The sequence below is a fragment of the Paramormyrops kingsleyae genome, chromosome 18 (genome assembly GCF_048594095.1).
Source record: "Paramormyrops kingsleyae isolate MSU_618 chromosome 18, PKINGS_0.4, whole genome shotgun sequence".
NCBI classification, from domain to species: Eukaryota; Metazoa; Chordata; class Actinopteri; order Osteoglossiformes; family Mormyridae; genus Paramormyrops; species Paramormyrops kingsleyae.
This window is the reverse complement of record NC_132814.1, coordinates 18558393-18578513: the sequence shown is the minus strand read 5'-3', so window position 1 is coordinate 18578513 and position 20121 is coordinate 18558393. Positions and strand designations below refer to the sequence as shown.

Here is a 20121-nt window from a genome sequence, read left to right as displayed (position 1 = left end):
GGCTGGGGGTTCACGCCGTTTCACTGAGCCTCTGACGTCAGATTTTCCATTCTGGTGCTGCAGCGAATGGCACTTTGACCATTTCCTGTTCTCTGTGAGGTTGTCACATCTATAGATGACAGAACAGGAAATGGATGCTTGGTACTTGTGGACTGTGTATCTCTTGTTGCCATGAAAACACATTTTTATTTTTGTTTATATTTTGATTTGTGATACAGAGTAAAGTTTGCAATATTTGGGATTCGGTGTGGAAAGAGATCACTGACACATTCAGTCAATGGGAATGCGCCATCGTGTGGGAATCCATACTAAATTCAACAATTCTTTTTCTTGTTTTTCTTGACTTACTATGATGGGAATTACTCTGTCAGATATATTTTTTCTTTTTTTATATTAATGATTTCTTTAAATGGTTGATGCTGGAGTATCTGTAAATTTAATGTCTTGTGTAGGCGTATAATTTTACTATAGATTTTTTTTACAACAAAAAAAACTATTCCTGCTGATATAAAACCATGTTTTAATTCATTTACTGAGCAAATGTCCCAATCACCAGGACAACTAACAGGTCACTATCACAGTACAAAATACAGCTTACATGTGCAAGTTCAGCAGTTAGTATTACAACAATAAAAATAATTTATTTAATACAAATATCATAAAAATAGTAATATAATACCAGCCAATTTGTACTTTACAGAAATCTGGATGAGCATCAGATGTTTATGGTGTCTAAACTGCAAGAGTCAAGATTTCAGAAAACAAAAACACTCCCTGGCATGAACTTGACCTCTGGGTTCAGAAGAGGGAGGGTGTCGGCAAGCCTGTCTCGGGGGGACAGTTGGAGAACTGTCCGGGGCCCGGCGTGAATGATTCATGGCGGGCCTTGGTGTGGATCCACTTCAGGAGGATGGTAGAGTATGCACAGGTCAGTATAAGACATGGGCAAGAGCAAAGGAAGAAAGCGAAGGAATTCACAATTTTGTACAGTAGGTGTACAACATCTAAGTCGTTGTAGCTGAGAAGGTAATGGAATGTTCCATTAATGTAACTGTTCGGTGACTTCCACCATGGGCATAAATTACGGGGGGGATGGGGGGGTTGTAGCCCTCCTTAATAAATCAAAACCAGCTAATACAACCCCCACAATAACTATGTTTCCCCTGTAATGGGTGGAGACCTCAACCCCCCTAATGTTACAGCCAAAGTTATGCCCTTGACTTCCATGTTCCCCTTCCATTCGAAAGGAACTTCCCAGAATGTTCAGTCTCTCAGACCTGCAATTTGAAGACCTGATATCTGTGATTAAGGCACTTCTCAGTCATGGGAGCAAGAAAACAGCTCCACTCAGAAGGAGCGTGCTGGATGTTTGCTGGGTTTCTGAACGTGGGACAATCTCCATTTCAGTAACATTTCTGTTCCTATCAATGTCTCTTAATTTTCTTGATTATTACTCAGTTGTGAAATCAGGTCTTCCAGTCCGAAATGCAGTCTTCACAGTTAATTTCCTCTGTCATGTAAAGGTACGACGTAATGGCCTCGCGTAGCCCTTCGCTGACTGGAGACTCCTCCTTTGTTTCTGCATCTCTGCTGAAGATCATGGAGCTGTGTAAAGACAGACAGAGGCACTGAACAATACGGCAGATGACTCCTGGATGGAGCTAGATTTCTGTCCTACCCTAAGCAGTTCATTAGCTAAGTGGGAGAGAGGAGGGAAGGTCTCACCTATCCACGTCTTTCCAGTTGATGGTGGGCTTTCTGACAGCCATGGGTTGGGGCCCAGTCATGACAGGGACATTGTTGGAGCCCTGGATGAAACACGGCTCCCTTAACATACAGCAGAGCCCATCTGCCACCTCTGCATGAGAGAAACCATTGCATGCACATTAGGGGTTGGTTGGAATGTTTGCATAAAATTTTGAGTTGTACTGCAGGATTTTCCCTCCATTTTTTCCTAAACAGTTTTAGCACCTTGTTTAATTTACTTATCAACAATTTTAGAGTCAAACATATATAGTCATGCGCAATGTCCCCCCCCCCCCTCCCCAGGCCACCGTAATCAATGCGATGTGAAACTAGAATCATACAGCATCAATATGAATCACTTACCGGAGTAGTGATCCACTAGGTGGGAGAGCGAGGAGAACGTGAGGCTGGGCGAGATGTAGAACCAGCCGTTCTGTAGCTGATGAATGCGGTAGTGTTTCACGGCCCCCACGGTGGATGCGGTGCTCCGTCTGATGGACAGGGAGTAGGCCCCTGCAAGGAGGCACGGCAGCGAATTACAGTCTGGCCCGAATATATAGTCAACATGTTAAAGCAAATTGTCTGTTATGTTGACTCAGGTTCATCATTTCCTGTGATCCTTTGGTAATCAAATAAGTCTCCTAGAGGTTGATGCTGGTGTGAAGAAAATGCATGGAGTTTATTACTTCAGATGTTTATTTAATCCTATTGGGGGCTGCAGATGTGTTTCTGCAAAATTCTGCAATGAAAGTATCTGTTGCATCAGACTTTTGTTGGTGCATTTCTGATGGGAAACTACACAATTTACAAAGTAATGAGATTTGCACCTTAAGTTCTGAAGTACTGATTCTGCATTAGTACAATATTAATGGAAAATGATAATAAAGTCAGGTAAATTTGGTATAAAAGGCGAGGTGAGTCACTGAGTGTGCAAGCTTTCTCTAGCTTGTTGATCTGTTTTCTGGTGCTTCGTGTTCCTGTGGTTTTTGTGGCTTTTCGTTTGCCATTGAACAGTTAAGAGCGAACTCGTACACCTGTGTCTACCCGCCATTTTCCAAGAAAGACCAGTTTAAAGGGTCGCGTAAGGCTTTTAATCTACCGTTTGAAGCAACTGTGAGGATGAATTTTCGACTCATCTTCACTAAAGGTCCTTTTGAGTAAGATTTGAACATCAGTATTTGGGGAACGACTGAAACCAATTCAGAGGTACCGCGGAGGTGGAAAACCACCACAGACTGGGTCCCCGAGACGCAGCGTGTGTTTGGGTGCAGACGCACTCACCACTGTGAGTTTGACTGTCCCGGATCATGAATGAGCCGATCTGGTTGTAAGGTTGCAGTAGTAGCTCCTCCGCTTTCTCTCTGCTGATGCTTTCAAACTGCCACCTGGAATGTGTCAGACAGATGGAGGAGACGGGGGAGGGGTGTTAAATTCTAAGAAGGTAGACGTACAGGAGAAACAAGCTACCCCACAGGCGGAAAAAGAACATCTTAAGGTGGGCCTCCGCCCTCCTGTTCAAACAAGGAAAACACCCCTTCCAAAGGAAAGTAACGCAACTGTAAGCGTTAGAACCCCACCCACCTGGGGGGAGGAATGACATAATTCAGCCAGTGATCAATACATGTAACTCTGCCCACATGGACCTTTGACCTCAGTGTCCTCATGGTAACCACTGGAGATACCCGGAAAGCATAGGTGTCACTGGAGCTCACCTGTGGAACACCTTGGCGATGTAGCTGCAGGGGATGAAGCTTTCCCTGCCCGTTGCTGAGGAGCTCACCTTCCACCAATCGCCTTCGCTGAAGCAAAATGAAAATGAAATGAAGAAATGAAATGAAAGAACTTTAAAACTAATGAATTTATCTTGAGCTCTATAAAAACATAAGAATATACGACTATATGGAGGTAGTATTTTAGGGAGAAGTATTTAGGTTTTCAGTTTATAATACTGAATTTGGTTTTGCTATGCCTGCCTTCTTTTTTCTTCTCTGTGTGTGGAAAACATCAGTTTACAGGATATATAAAAAGCTTGCGAACATCAGTATTCACATTCACCAAATATCTGTGGGTCTGTTAGCTGTGAGAATCAGCTGAATGTGAATATACATGGTTTGTGAACATATTCCAATGAAGTTTTGCGCTATTTCCCATCAGCCATTGCGTTCCGCCTCTTACTCTGATAGGACATTGAGCCTCTCTCCAACCCGGATACTGCAGTCTGATTGTCCCTCAGTTGGATAGTTGTACAAAGATATCACAACATATCTGTTATTTTCTGTGGAGAAAACATATACAGGCAAAAAGTCAGCTTATGGCAGAGATAGATTTTATAGATATAAATACAAATAGATACTTGCTAGTGATAAATCCTAATTTTCAAGCAGCAAATTATATAACAGTGCTCTAAATTCTGATAACTATTATAATCTGTTATAATCTGTCATAAAGCTGTATGTATATTTAAATAGAATTTGAATGTTCTATTGCTGACAAGAGGGATACATTTCTGAATTTGAACTGGTTTTGAAAATTTAATTAGAGCTAATTTTAGAAAATTAACTGAAAGCCAGAGCTCGAAAGACGTTGGACTTCCAACACCTTCGTAATTGGACTGTGAATGTGTGTTAGTGCCAATAGTCAAGACCTCATCTTGGCCTGACGAAATGCACAAATTGGTGAACGTTGGAGGTGACGGCCTTATCAGGAAATGACAAATGTCAGGCCTGCCAGCCGTTCAAGGGTTTAATTTGCGTCTGATCTTGAGGGGTTAGGGTCAAAATGACCCAAAATTCTGTGCGTTGATTAACCTTAACGTAAAGACATAGTACTCAAAATAATCAGATCAGATCATAAAGGACTGTATATTAATAATGCATATTAATAATTGCAGAGGGATAAAACAGATCTCAGACAAGGAAAACCTTACCCAGTATAACAGGTTCCATGGCTCCTGCCTGATTCAGTAGAGAGGCCACCACATTGGACCTCCGTCTTCCTTTGCTGGGATGGCTTCCCATATCGATCCAATTTTTTTTCTTTATCACTGTACAACTTTACGGTTTGTCATGCTGGAAAAGAAATAAAGATTTCTCACATGCTATGTCTTTTTTGACCTCTTAAACCATTTACCTGGACTTACAGGGTAACAGCAGTAGGTTTTTGGGCCAACAGAGGTCATAATATTCCCGACAATACCAAGATTCCTACATGCTTTCGAGTAAACATTTTACGAAACGTCATCTAATTGTAATAACGTTCCGGTTACTAGAAGAGTCTTATAGCAGAAAAATCAGGTGAAGCAGATTTTTTGTTCCATTATACTGTGCGATTAGTTAGTTATGCAAAAGATTCACGTGTGTTATTCTGTGAAACAATGAGGACGAAATTCTAGCAACTAGTTTTCCTTGTTATCTCATGTCTTTTTTACTGGAAATGTACCCAAGGTCTGCCAACTCAAAATTGCCAGCATCGGGGAAGATATTGGATCTATCAGCTATCAGAGTAGAAGCTGCGCTGGATCTCTGAACGTGGGGCAGTCTCCGTTTCAGTCATAACACGACTGGAAGGTGTCAGAAACTACTGCTGCGATACACCAACATATTTCCAGCCATACTCGTTATCTGCCTGTGAGTCTGTGGGCAGAAGGAAATTCGCTCTAAATATTCGAGATATAGGTGACTGCTGTGAAGACAGCTTGATGGATCATTGTTTCAAATTAAGCCTGGAATTCCTTTCCCTTTTCAATTTCATACAAGCTTATATGAAACGCTGTTCATTTTTTAATAATTATTTGCTGAGGTCAGTTGATGTACCAAAATCAAAACACGATGCCTTGTCATGCTACATCACCCAACTTCTTTGGAATGTTAGACAGATACCCTGATAGTTTGGCTGTAGAATTACGTGATACTTTGAATGCATTTAATGACTGCAAACCATTCAATTCCCAATGCAGCAAAGCATCTAAACAGCCCTCTACTCTTTGCCCCACAATTGGGATGAGATTTTGCTGCTGGTGTCTAGGGCTTTGCATTCTCGAAACCTAACACCGAGTACATTTACCAAAAAAGCTCCACTTTTGCCTCATCTCTGTGCAGAATACTGTTCCAGCAGAGCTGCAGAACATCTAGGTGGTCCTTAGACAAGCAGCTGTTTTTTTTATCTTTTAGAGAGCAGTGGTTTCCGTGGTAATCTAGCTTGAGCACCCATCCTTTTCAGCATTTCTCTTATGGTAGACTCATGAACACAGATGTTATCAAGTATAAAAGACACTTGCAGATCTTTTGCTGTGACCCTTGGGGTCTTCATCACTTTTGATGCCTGTGAACTGGCCTTTGTAGGAAGCTCCCTCCTAAGGAGAGGATCATTTGTGCCGGTCTGAAGCTCCCATTTGTAAACTATCTGATGGACTGTTTTATGAGTTAACAGCACTTCTGTGTTTCTCTGAAATTTCTTTTGATCGGGCCATGTTGCATTTGAATAGAATTCTGTTGTGATGTTCAGGTAACCAAACCCATGTGTTTTTTTTATTATGGTAGGGAAGGTTAAATCCACAACTGAACTGGTCAGAACGCCTGACTCCTATTACCCTGTTTTCAAGAGTTCATGATCCTAGAGGCTTGCATATTTTGACATCAAATACCTTTCTTTCTTGTTAATGTAAAATGCAGTGTGCATTACTTGCTAAGAAATACCGTCTTTAGCAATTATTCTGACTAGGATGAACATCACATTTTAGGAGGTTTTCACGTAAAAAAATCCATCATTCCAAGTGGTTCAGCAACTTTTCTCACAAATATACAGATAAGAATCTCTGTTAACTGAAAGTAACAGAAAGTTCATGTGTACCCCATTTCACAAACAAAAACATTTGGATTAATATTCAGATATGTATACTGAACACCAAACAAGTAACCAGTTTTAAAATGTCCCCAAAGATGCATTGAACACCAGCTTTGAGGGTCTGGTGTAGAGCTGATCAGATTGTAGTCATTCTCACTGAGGCTCACTCCTGACTGTCACTTAGTGTGGGCCGTAGTGTGTAACCAGACGAAATTTGCCGTGAATATACAATTATAGCGCATTTGAAAGTCTATGACCTGAATACTAGACAGTGAAATATCTGTGATCTCTAATGCTGTACTTGTCCACCCATAAAGGAAATTAGCAATAAGGTTGTATTTTGCCTAACTGAAAATGCAAATTTTTACTGGTGAGGTTTTGTGATCTTCCACACTGAGATTCTGCACCCATAAAGCTCCAAATCACAAAATTTGATTCATGTTCAATGGCGAACCCACGTTCTGTCACAGAGCTCTTCAGGAATTGATTTGACTGCATTGGGCTCAAGCGGGACAAGGACTGAGCATAGCTGTGCAAGGGTAAGCTCACTATCACCTGCACAGCAGATGTGCAAAATCTTCTTATTGCTTCCCGTTGTAAAAAGTACTGATCTTTCAGTTTCCGTATTGAATCTCCAGTATAGACTAGCTAGTTAAGACAGACTATGCAAGCTAAATGGATTGATGATGTAAATTATGCATCAGATATATTGATTAGTGACATTTACTCTCTTCACAGTGACTGAAAAAGACCAATTTTACATGCAAGAGATGCTGACTTCATTTCAATGAATCATCATAGGCAAGGCAACCTCTGAGACCCAAAGGACAACAAAGGCCCATGCATTAAACATTTGCAGGTTTATAGGTAGATGTCATACTTACTGCATTGCATGCTCCTACTGATGATGCTCCCTTGTCTAGATCTCCGTGGGCTTCTTGAAGACCCCCATTGAGGCAGTGGTGCACAAGGGCAAAGCGTGGACTGGAGGGAGGGTAACAGCACACGTTTGAAGCAGCAGCGTGTGCATGCGCAGGCTCGGCGGTTTGAGCCCCTCGTGAAGTTGACGCAGGAGGCGTACTGGTGAGAGGACTGAAAGCTGCGGGGACTCTTAAGCGCCGTGCGTTCTGGCAACTTCCTGTGACGCCACGATTGACGCACGGGGCTGAACCAGACATGTGTAATGGATCAGAACCATTTAAAATGATGTCTTGGGGTGGAAAAGGGCTTGATAACATAAACTCCTGTTTGTTTAGGGTAATGACAGCCTGGTTTGGTTTTCTTATGTTACTACATTCCAGTGTCCATCTCGTGTTCTATTATCCATCATAGCAATCAGGGTTCGTCAAAATTGATAGCCTCCGAAGCTGCAAAATATCACGGCGGGAAGGAAGCTTCCGATAAAGTGATTTATGCATCATAGACAAACGACAAGTTGCAATGCTTCTGCAAAGATAAACATCAGCTTACTGGTTTTACACAAATGCTACAAGCACTCTAAGGTACAGTGTAAAATTCTGGGTCAAAATATGTATTTTGATACATAATGACCCCCATTAACTGTCAGAGAAGCAAAATCAAAACGATACTGCATGATGAGCTACATTATCGCTTTTCACCTAAACCTCCAAACCTTTGTTGTTAGGGACAATCTGATATCTAATATTGCTGTACGAAGACGGCTCCATGCCGCAGAACATCAAATTTTTCAAACATGTGTGGTCCAGCATAATTATTATACAGACTTAAAAAAAGTTCTGTTCATGGAACTCTACACTGCAACACACAGCACATTTCAAGAGTCCAGTTCCAGTTCAACTCCTCTATTCCTCCGTAGCCCATGAATTGCCACAACAGCAGCACTTAGCAAAATACAACAATCAGATTGTGCACCTAGATGCTAATGATCGTAATTTCAGGAGGAAGCAGAAATGAGTCGACATCAGCACAATGCATGTGGAAAGGAAAGAACAGACAAGTCTGGTGTCTCATGAAGAATCTGGTCTTGTTCTTTTGTTTCATAATGGCAGGATCAGATGCTACCAGAGCTAAAAATAGCTTGACCACCAGAGTATATGCTTGTGTGAAAATGGTTGTGGGTGGAAAATATCTTCTCAGCAAACAAACAGTGCTATGTCAGTTATTCTGGAACCCGTATGAGACAAGAATGGGAACATCCACATCGATAATGTACAACTGCTATGTTTATTTTTATAATTGGTACAAATGATTTTTCTCAAATTTTTATAATAATCAGCAAACAGATGGAGAAAAAAATGCTGCCTGTTTAGGAGACAGAACTACGTTTCTGCATCACAGCAGGGTTAAACCAATGTTAAAATCCAAAAAAAAATAAATTAAATCCATCCAAGAATAGCAGGGAATATGCCCCAAAGAGCCATTTAATTATTCACAAGAGGAGTTGTGTCGAAATAAAACAAAAATGAACAAATACCACATAAATTAAGTAAGACTAGTAATGGGGATTACCACAAAGCTTACTGTTACTGTTTACATTGAACAGTCCAGGGAGAGGAGAAATTGCTGTTGCCTTTGCTGTGCCGCGTAAATTTTTTATTCGCAGTTCACGCTTATAAGATAATGTGTCAAGATGCGCTTTGTAAAAATACTAGACTTCGCTTAAAAATATATAGAGGTTTTAACAAGACAGGTTGACCGGCCTCATCCTGCCCACAATTTTACAACTTAAGTCGTGGCGCGAATTTCCTGTTGTTTCGGTTAATGCAGTACAGACATGGTGGCGTTTAATGAGCGATGTTTATGTACCCTTATGGTGACTGTGGCATGCCTCACTATTTCATCATTTTATGAAATCTGATAATATTTGAAACACAAGTAACAAGCTGTCCCTTGTGGTTTGTTTTTTTTTGTTTTTTTTTTTTTTTTTGGTCTGAGCAATAGGGTGAAATTTGTAAATATGCAGTGGATGGTTTTGCATGCATGCATGTACGCGCTCAGAAACGTCGCCACTAACATGGTGCCAGTTTGTACCGCTATGCACGTCATATGGGTATTTGCAAAAGGTTCTGGACTGTCCTCAAAAATTGAACGACAAAAAAAAAAATAGACAAGAAAAAAATGCTCCAAAATATCACCAAACAGAACCATTTCCCTTTAAATACAAAGTAGTAACCTTGCTTCTACGACAGGGACATGCGGTCGGCAAAGTATGTTCACGAATCACTACGATACTTAAAAAAAAAAAAGCAAGAAAAAGAACATTAGGGTATATATGCAAATAAGAAAGGTCGAGATTACTAAGGGAAGTCTGGCCTGGTCTGTACAACAGCGAGGAAGACCTCAATGTCTGAACTGTGGCAGCCCCCAAACCCTACTGTCAGAAGAAAACACATAAGGACTCATTAGTACAAAAGAAAAGTACAACTTCAAAACAGCATAACCCTCAAAAAAAGATGACAAAAGAAGCCAAAGAAAAAAATTTCAAAAAACTTCGAAGGCCTGTTATTGTCTTGCCACACCAGGCATGCATACACGGAAAATAAGAAGCTGAGACTTAGTTAGTGGGGAAAAGGCATGGATTCATTTCCCTCTGTCAAACTTCCTTTAAATGTGTCCCAGGCCTTTGAACTCAGGAAGAGAGTGGAAAAAAAGGATAGGGGTAGCAGGAATCAAGCGAAAAAGGAAGTACCTCCAGGTAGACTGAAGAGAGAGGAAGAGAGAGAGAGAGAGCGAGAGAGAGGGAGCTGGTAGGAAGTTTAGCAGGACACCTCTGTGGTCTGGGGTGCGGCCTGGTTGTTGTGGCCCACTGTGGCGCCCCCTTCCAGCAGCGTGTCGGTGAGCGCGCGGCTCCGAGCCCCCTCTGCCGAGCCCATGCTGGAGGTGGAGTGGGTTCGGGAACGTGCCAGACGGGTCATGCTGGCGGTGGGCACTAAGGGGGCAGAAGGCGAGGGAAACAAGATGTGAAGAGATGCCATCGGGCTGGGCGAGGGGGGTGGCGTGGGAGGGGCAGACTGGTGGTTAGCTTCCCAGTAGGAGAGCTTTGGGCTGCAGCTCAGGGAGAATAATGAGATCTGATTAAGGTAGCATTTCTCAACCCAGTCCTCAGGAACCTCCAAATGTTTGTTCTTGGTCGTTCAGTTTATTCTTGATCGTTTGGTTCAGGTGCCTGAGGACTGGGTTCAGAAACACTACATTAGATTATCCCCCTGGTATCAAACAAGACTAAATTACAAGCTGCAAAGGGAGACTTTGACTGGGTGTTGACAGGAAACAAAATCGAAACCATTTCCTCTGTTACACCCAGTTAATTTTATTGCAATACAAATGTGCCCAGCTAAAATTTTACATTATCCTGCATTTTGGTCTTGTTCAGCATAGTTCAAAAGTTCGTTGTATTTCTCAAACCAGTGCTTGGGGCACACTGGACGGATCCACATTTTTTGTTTTATCCCAGTACACCTGTAAGGTATTTAGAGCATCTGATTGATTGGGTCAGGTGTTCTGGAAACCGGGATGAAACAAAAATGCGGATCTGTCCAGTGCACCCCGAGGACTGGTTTGAGAAACACTGATTTAGCAGATGGCTTTACCCAAAGCAATGTACATTTTATATAGAGCAGAGCCAGCCTCTGGAGCAATTGGGGGTTAAGGGCCTCACTCAAGGGCCCCACTCAAGGGCCCAATAATGACATCACTCTGCTGACACTAGGATTTGAACTGGTGAATTTCCAGTCAGGGTCCTAACTGGCTAAGCTACACACCACCCCCATGTCACAGAGGGTGGACAACACCAGTCTTCAAAGTTTACAGCCTTTCATTGTTGCGGGTCGGATTTCAATTAATGTAAGGGAACACGGGTGAGATCTCTCCCCGTCCACTGATTGGTCATTGTTCTCCCCTAAGAAAAAGCCTGAGTGAGTCTGAGTGAATGTTTACTTATATGCAAATAAATGAAGGTAAGGGTGATGTGAAGAATGAGGCACCAACAGTGAGTATATGTACGAAGAAGACAATCTGTACAGAGAAGACACACAGTAAACAGCCTTAGCATCTGGTGGGACTGAAAACACTTGTAAACATACACAAACACACAAACACTACCACACACCACTCCTCTCTTACCTATGAACAAAAAACAGGACAAATAAGCACAAAGCAGACCATGCTTTCCTACTTCATGACCGTACACAACCCTGCTTCCAAAATAGTTGTGACGCTGTGTAAAATGTAAATAAGAACAGAAGGCAATCATTTACAAATCACACAAACCCATATTTACCTGAAAATAGAACAAAGACAACACAGCAAATGTTGAAACTGAGAAATGTTATTGTTTTATGGAAATATGTGCTTAATTTGAATTTGATGCCAGCAACACATTTCAAAAAAGTTGGGACAGGGGCTTGTTTACCACTGTGTTGCATCACCTCTTCTTTTAACAACATTCTGTAAATGTTTGGGAACTGAGGAGATCAGTTGCTGGAGTTTTGAAAGTGAAATGTTGTCCCATTCTTGCCTGATATAGGATTTCAACTGCTCAACAGTTCAGGGTCTCCTTTGTTGTATTCTTGTTGCATGACGACCAAATGTTTTCAATGGATGACAGGTCTGGATTGCAGGCTGGCCGGTCAGGCACTTGGACTCTTCTACATCGGAGCCATGCTGTTGTAATCCAGGCAGAATGTATTGTCTTGCTATAATATACAAGGGCTTCTCTGAAAAAGACTGGATGGCAGCATATGTTGCTCCAGAACCTGTATATATCATTCAGCATTAATGGTGCCTTCCATGGGCACTAATGCAGCCCCATACCATCACAGATGCTGGCTTTTGAACTGTCCTCTGATAACAAGCTGGATGGTCCCTCTGCTCTTTAGCCTAGAGGACGCGACATCCACGATTTCCAAAAAGAATCTGAAATTTTGATTCATCAAACCACAGGACAGTTTTCCATTTTGCCTCAGTCGATCTTTCAGGCCCAGAGAAGTAGGCGGCGTTTCTGGATCATATTTAGATGGTTTCTCTCTCTGCATGGTAAAGTTTCATCCTGCATTTGTGAATGAGGCGACGAACTGTGTTCACAGACAGTGGTTTTCGGAAGTGTTCGTAAGCCCATGCAGTGATTTCTACTATAGAATTGCATCTGTTTTTAATGCGGTGCTGTCTGAGGACCAGAAGATCATGGCTACCCAATACTGGTTTTCGACCTTGTCCCTTGTGTACAGAGATTTCTCTGAATCTTGTAAGGATATTATGTACCATAGATAATGAAATTCCCTAATTCTTTGCAATATTACGTTGAGGAACGTTATTCTCAAATGGTTGCACTTTTTGCACACGCAGTGGTGAACGCCTCCCGGTCATCACTGCCTCTCTGGGAGGCTCTTTTTATACCCAATCATCTTACTGACCTGTTAACCTAATTAGCTGTGATATATTCAACCAGGTGTTTTGCCTTAGCATTACACTTTTCCAGTCTATTTTTGCCCCTCTCCCAACTTATTTGGGATGTATCGCTTGCATTAAATTCAGATCGAGTATATATTTGTCATATAAAAAAAAAAATTCTTAGTTCCAACATTTGATATATTTGTTCTATTTTCAATTAAATATGGGTTTGTGTGATTTGTAAATCACTGCATTCGGTTTCTATTTACATTTTACACAGCATCACAACTTTTTTTGTAAACAGGGTTGTGTGTGTACATATATATATACAGTATATGATTGACTGATGGCAAAAGGTAAAGATGGTGACTGGCAGTGGGGGGGGGGGCTCCAGATTTCGACACCGTGGTCGGTGCGGACTGAGGCTGCGGTTCCCGGTACCTGATCTGTTGTTCAGGTGGCTGAGATGAACATAAGGGACTGTTAGCATATGGCAACAGGGCAGAAAAGAAAGGGGGGGGGGAGGTAAAATAAGGAACATGATGTTTAGGTAATTGATCTAACTACTGAAGAAATTGAAATATTTTATTAGACAGAAGTGGGTCCTTCCTAATTAAGAATTGTGTTGCCTTTACCAAAACCATTCCCATCCATCCAGGTGAGATAGATAGATAGATAGGTAGATAGATAGATAGATAGATAGATGGATGGATGGATGGATAGATAGATAGATAGATGGATAGATGGATGGATGGATAGATGGATGGATGGATGGATAGATAGATGGATGGATGGATAGATAGATAGAATTATATGACCTTACAGACAAAACACTCTGACTTTTATGCTGCTGCAGTATATAAACCTCTGTGTCCAGCCCTCGTGTTTCACTCTATCCAGTGTTCTGCACTGTATGTCCTGTAAAAACCTTCGCCTTGTCATTCACTGTCTGTAAGTTGCACTGTGGTTCCGTATACATCAGTATTGTCCAACCTTATTTACAGTGAAAGCTACCTTTACAAAGTAAACATTCTGGGGAGCTAGGGGGGGTGTGGGGGTGGGGTGAGATGGCGGTAAAGGTTGTCATGGAAGAGTGGGGGGGAGGCCACAGTAAAAAAATGAAGTTCTCCCTTCCCATCTACCCCGCAGTGTACCACGATAGCGCAGCACTCATCGAGACAAATACGTGTTTACATGCAACATAAAGATGTAGCTCATGGTTGACACGTTGGCGACCACTGATATGTGCTATGCGCCGACTCCCACAACATGACCGGCATCACACGTCTGACCAACAAGTGTGAACATCAGCCACCTCCTGCATCCGATAGCACGAGAAACACAAACACACGTCTAACCTTCCGTAAAGGTAACAGTTCCAAAGAAGACTCAGAACTCGGCTGACGGCAAAAATTAACTCTGTAGTAGGCATCCATCGAGCCCCCACTCTCAAGAGACACCAGCAGTCCATGAACCCATTCGCTAGACCCAAAATTATCGCAGATTCAGACCTGCGTCCCACGCCTTCTTCAATACAGCAGATCTCTACGTTGCAGCAGCACATTTCAAACCTCTATAGCCAGTAGGGGTGGGCGATATGGTAAAATATCATATCACAATTTTTTTTCAGGCACAAATCGATTCACGATTCTTCTTCACGCTGGTTTTTAAGTCAATTTGAAGTCACTGAACAGTACAACCAAACTAATAAAAAAAAAACATAGCCCTATAAGGTAGCAAAACGTAAAAGAAGAAATAACAGTTTATTCTTTCGGGTGTTTTGTTGTGAGGTGGTTAAAAAAAGTTTGCCATGTTGCAATTTGACATGCAAGCCTTATTGTTGCAAATTTTGCAAATAACTTGTTTGCACCAGTCGGTTTTGGAAAATACAAACAAGTTCCATATTACCAATGTCAAAATCTTTTTAGGGAGCAACTTCCTCCATGTCGTCCATGCCGCTAGGTTGTCAAATAGGGAACGTGTTGCATGTTGGGACGAGGGCGCGAAAGGGAGAGAGGAAGAAATCCAAGGCATTACTTACTGTTAGCTATTACCGGTTTATTGGTGTGACGAAACAAATTTGGCTGGCAAAACAACTTTAGATGTATGTATGAGCCATATAACTGCAACTGATCAAACGTGTACTGTAGCATGACACTAATAATCGTACATACATTTTAATCGTTCAGGATCTGATATCGGCAAATCACACGCCCCTAACAGCCAGGATAACCTGTGTCTTACACATTAATGAACACCCTAAAAAGCATTTAATTTATTGAGTAGTTGTCTTTATCCAGAGGGATGTGCATTTTATTGAGAAAGCAGGGTGAGCCAGTCCCTGGGCCAGTTGGGGGGTGGTAAGTTAAGGTCACTCTGCAGACTATGGCAGTGTTTCCCAACCCAGTCCTTGGGGAACCCCACGTTTTTGCTTCCTCTCAGCTCCCAGCACACTTATACCAGGTATTCGGTGTTCCTGATTGGCTGGGAGCTAGGAGGGAGCAAAAATGGGGACTATACAGGGTTCCCTGAGGACTGGGTAGGGAAACACTGGACTATGGGGTTTGAACCAACAACCTTCTGATCACAAGTACAGCAACATAGACTACTGAGCCACATAAACCCTGCCAAAAAAAGACACAATCTCTGCCCTATCACATCTATCTCTATAATAACGCCACGCAGTGATTCCATCATATCACATTTCTCATTTCTCCTACCGTAGGAAAGGGGTCAAAAGGAACAGCAAGTCAGACAGATGATGAGCAGAAAGTGCTGTTTTCAGGTGTAGGGGACTCAGTTTGAAATCCTCTCACAAGGATGCAGCACGGCAACCAGATAGACTTGGGTGCTATTTACCACAGAACTGCAGCCAATGCAATGAACAGAGAAGACAGTACAAACAAAGTGACCACCACAGATTCGGGCAACAGGGGCAATCTCTGAAGGTAAATTCAGATACACGGGTTAATCGTAACCATTGTGAGTTAATCGCTGAAAATAGTGTCAAACTCTATTGTGAACGTTTAACATTTTTAATGGGTGCATTTGGGGGAGTTTTGCGGGTATAAGTGAACTTCACCAGTTCAATTTCTGAACACTGAACTGAATTGCTTATTGCATCTACGTCACTTGGTGTTTTTAAGCTGAACGAGTAAGAATGTAGGTACTTTTTCTTCTGAGTTACGGTGCTAAGTGACACCGACAGTGAAAGGACGAATTCCCCTTCTTTGACGTGTCCACCAGACCGCAGTCTCTCACCAATCGGAGAAGAGATTGAGGTTGTAGATCCAGGGTTTATGATCTTGTCTTTATAGTCAAAAAAAGGGGGGAAAAGTGGAAGCTCACTAAAAGTACAATCTGAAATACATTTTTTTTTTTTTTCTGTATTTCAACTGGATAGCCCATTTTGTTTGCCCGGTATTTATTTCTATAAAATGTTTATATGTAGTAATATAAACATTCGAGTCAAACCATTCCTGATTTGTGAATGAAAGAGATCATTGTTCGTTTAAAGACACAGAGCCCCACGCTAAGGTCATGTACAGAGTCATGCATGTTTTTGTTGTTTAGCAACATTAGCACTAGATGAAATTACCTTTGGAAATGTTTAGCATTGTGTTTAGCGGAATGCTTGCATAGCAAACCAACGGTTCACCAAGGGGGGGGGGGGGGCGCTGTGTCTCAAACTGGCAAAAACCGGGGGGAAAAAGGGGGGCTGCTCCCTGACAGCAGGGACAGGAGGGGGGGGGCTCTGATTTAGGATGACTTGCTGCAGTTCATGCCACATTCTCTGTACAACAAGCGAGTACTTACAATAGCTGTTACGCAACACTGTGAATGAGACAGGAAACAACGTTAGTTCCCTCCTGCCCCCGACCGCAACAACAGTGCTGTTGCCGCCCCCACCAGGTCATCTGCCAGCTAACACAGACTCCAGCCTGGGGAGGTGTACAGACTACGCACAATGCTGCAGTTGTTTCATGGGGGTAGGGCAAGAAGGCCATTACGTACATTGTTGACAGAAAAGGAAAAAATCATACGTGGGCTGTTTTCCATACACTGTGTAAATTGGGGCGTCATTAAAAATGCTATGTTCATTAAAAAATAATAATAAAAAAAGAAAATGGTTTTCCTAGTGCAGTAGATGCAAGGTCACGAATATCAGGGAGGATCTGAATGATGACATGTTTTTCAAAGCCTTGTCGGGGAATAAAGGCGAACGTTTGCTTCTTCTTTGTGTTGGGCCTGACCTTGGAGGATTTCTGCTAAACGATTATTTATTTGTTCTCCTGGACAGGCTGAGATACAGGGATCTCAGAAGACGGGACACGCTGACGACAGAAGACAACAGAACGGCTGTGCTAAGACATGCGTCTTAACATTAACCCAGTCAAATAAATATTAGAAAAATAAAGACAATGCAACACTAAGCAGGGACATCAGGGATAGGAAAAGATGAAAAATGAGTACTCACTATAGCCCATTCCTTGGACAAAGTACTTGAAGGCCTCTGCAAGTTTGCCTGGCTGTTAAAGAAGATTATTGTTATTTCCACAAATACTGTATTCCTACTGACATTTATGTAATGGTGTAATTGTGACTGGTCGCACGGTCTCTGCGATGCTCTGGCCCCAGAACCCACTTGACCGCGTTTTTTAAAGTCCCATCGGCCTCCTCAGCTTAAACGTTCCCAAGAGGTGCAAAGTCAGCTAGGGTCGTGTCACGGTGTCACGGTGTCACGATGTCACGGTGTCACGGTGTCCCCCTCACCTGGACGACCTGGGGCAGCCCGCCGCAGTCAGCCATCTGCAACACAACACGTAGGCCAAGGCATATTAACCGAAGCACTCCCACAGGTCCAGGAAAGACCAGAACCTGACAACAGAATTCTAGAGCAGACAGTGCTGCCCACTCATGCTGAACCGTGTGTATTTCCACTGGTATTAGGAGCCATTTTTAAATGAGTAAATAAATGCCAGCAACAGAAAATAAGGCTCATCTCCATGATGCATGAGTCCTGGATCTTAAATCAGTACAAAAACAAACGGTTAAAAATGAATACAAATCAATACAGCGTACACTTACCTTCAAAAATAATATGTTTTTGGAACACTGAAGCATGTAAATCTATTTTAGTACACCCCAAATATAAATTTATGAACAGTGAAAATGAGCACAATAGATCTACTTTAAGAGAAAAATCTAGTACAAAAAGATTTACTCACCTTCAGAAAAGTGGTTTTTGTTGGGTTTAGCCTGGCGTTGCATTCAACCTAGAAGGAATATAACACTAAAATAAGATTATTACTACCGGCATCTGACGTACCTTGGCCTTGAACACCCACATGTGCATTCCACCCATCCACTTGATTCAGAGGGTGGCTGGAGCTTATGGGTGCAAGGAAACCTATCACTGGGCACTTATACACAATGCACACCTATGGCAACTATAATTACCCTCAGCGTAATTTTGGACTGTGGAAACTGGAGGAAACCCCACAACGAAACACATGAACTCCACACACAGAGCCAGATGGGAGACTTGAATCGTGATCCCAGAGGCTTAAGACAACAGTGCTAACCAATGCACCACTGTGCAATTCAAGTCAATCCAATCCAATTTCTGTAGTGCTTTTAACAAAGAGCTGCGCCTTTAGCTAGAGGTCCCATTATGAGCCTGAGGTCAAGGAAAAACTCCCTCAGAAAAAGATAGAAACCTCGGGAGGAACCAGACTCAGGATGAAATCCCATCCACCCCTGGAAGGCACCGGAAAGGACAAATTCACATAAATTACAGTGAGGGAAGCACTATTTTAGGACAGTGTGCAGCAGAATTAAGGAGCCAGCAAGCTTAACCTTTGATTATCACACACCAATATATGAAGACAATAAGTCATGAGATAAAAATGGGAGATATTCATAAGCTTTATTTCACGTGAAGAACATGTGAGGCACCAATACCCACCACTGCCTCCACCGCTGGAGAAGAATCCCCAACAACCAGGAGTGCGGGACACCTGGAGGATCACAGCAGTCATGAGGACCTGCTTCATACTTCAGTAACAAACAGATGAAAGACCACATGCTGCCCAAGATCGGCCTGCTCACTTCAGAGTGTTCACCTCATCTTCATTCAGACCAGGGACGGGTCTCTCAATCTCCAGGTCCCGGCGGCTGTCAAGCAAAGATAAATAAAGCCATCAGTATATCAGTCAAGCAAACAGTAAAATCATCCTTGTCTACACTTGCAAACCACGTGGTACCTGTTGTATGAGGTGTAGAAGAGAGCGAGGTTGTCTTGGTTGATGTCTTGGGCGATGTGCAGACGGTACGTCTGGATGATCTCCTCATTGTTGGTCAGCTCATCCTGGCAGAAGACAAGTGGCCAGACCATCAGATGGAACATCAAAGTTGGAGTCACTGATCAGCCCATCTAAGGATTCGGCACTGGGGCTATTTAACTCCTGTCATGTTGTTGGTAAAGTGCAGGAGTTGGGTTGTGTGGCATTCAGACAGGTGTTATACTGTATGTCAGTTGATTTATCCTAAATGTTTGGTAGAATTCGAGCCTCATGAAAATGAGAAAGGTCCACGAGTTAGGAGAGATCAGTGAGGATGCGTCAAAGGAACCGTTGACTCCCAACACCATGGTAACCTCCATGCCTCCTGACTGCTTACGGTGCTAAAATGATGACTCATCACGATGTCCACTAGGTTGCTGGTCCAACCGGTGAGCTGCAAAAAGAATGTGTTGTATTAACATTCTCACAGGGTTTTGCAGGGAGCAGCAACAACTGATGCCATGAGAAAAGTGAGACAGCATATGCAGTTAAGCTATGAGTACAGGTTTACATTGAGTTATGTCACGTCCAACTACATTTACGTCTGAGGGCCATAGTAAATAATATAAACTGATGGGGAGATTCCAGAAAGTGGACGTAGTAGGACGCTAGCAGGTGTAACTATCGTTTAGTGTAACAGGTGCAGTTGATTGGGCAGCGCTGCCGGCTGTATAATGACCCACTGTCATCTAACTGTACTACAGTATGCATGCAGTAATGTATAGGTGACGGACAGCTACACTACGCCCATGGCTGTACATGAAAATGATTAAGGACCACAGTCAAACTCAAAGTACCAGACAGTTTGGCATCCATAGTG

At 42.5% G+C, this 20121-nt stretch overlaps 2 protein-coding genes across 8 annotated transcripts in view; both read right to left on the bottom strand.

The window, feature by feature from the left end:
- Positions 1-500: 500 nt before the first annotated feature.
- sla2b (Src like adaptor 2b) lies at positions 501-10173 on the bottom strand. Its single transcript, XM_023798745.2, has 8 exons — positions 7473-10173; positions 4673-4814; positions 3922-4021; positions 3459-3545; positions 3028-3131; positions 2110-2259; positions 1726-1858; positions 501-1605 (listed from the first exon to the last, which is right to left on the bottom strand). The coding sequence occupies exons 2-8, from the start codon at positions 4761-4763 to the stop codon at positions 1467-1469; spliced, it is 804 nt and encodes a 267-aa protein (XP_023654513.1). The 5' UTR covers positions 4764-4814; positions 7473-10173; the 3' UTR covers positions 501-1466.
- The window catches only part of ndrg3b (ndrg family member 3b), a 36660-nt gene continuing 26691 nt past the window's right edge, over positions 10153-20121 (bottom strand). For all 7 annotated transcript variants that reach the window (XM_023798742.2, XM_023798743.2, XM_023798744.2 and 4 more), the window contains 8 exons: positions 19639-19695; positions 19224-19327; positions 19069-19134; positions 18926-18977; positions 18186-18233; positions 17731-17766; positions 17435-17486; positions 10153-10498 (listed from right to left, as the gene is read on the bottom strand). In XM_023798742.2, the coding sequence (XP_023654510.1) occupies positions 10326-10498; positions 17435-17486; positions 17731-17766; positions 18186-18233; positions 18926-18977; positions 19069-19134; positions 19224-19327; positions 19639-19695 (588 nt within the window). In that variant the 3' untranslated portion in view covers positions 10153-10325. The remainder of the gene's footprint in view (positions 10499-17434; positions 17487-17730; positions 17767-18185; positions 18234-18925; positions 18978-19068; positions 19135-19223; positions 19328-19638; positions 19696-20121) is intronic.

Bases quoted from the DNA above. Each gene is read 5' to 3' on its own strand.
- sla2b (XM_023798745.2), bottom strand. From the start codon at position 4,763: ATGGGAAGCCATCCCAGCAAAGGAAGACGGAGGTCCAATGTGGTGGCC. The intron at 4,022-4,672 runs GTAAGGTTTTCC...TTTTCTCCACAG, and splicing joins CATGGAACCTGTTATACTGG to AAAATAACAGATATGTTGTG. The intron at 1,859-2,109 runs GTAAGTGATTCA...TCTCTCATGCAG, and splicing joins CCTAGTGGATCACTACTCCG to AGGTGGCAGATGGGCTCTGC.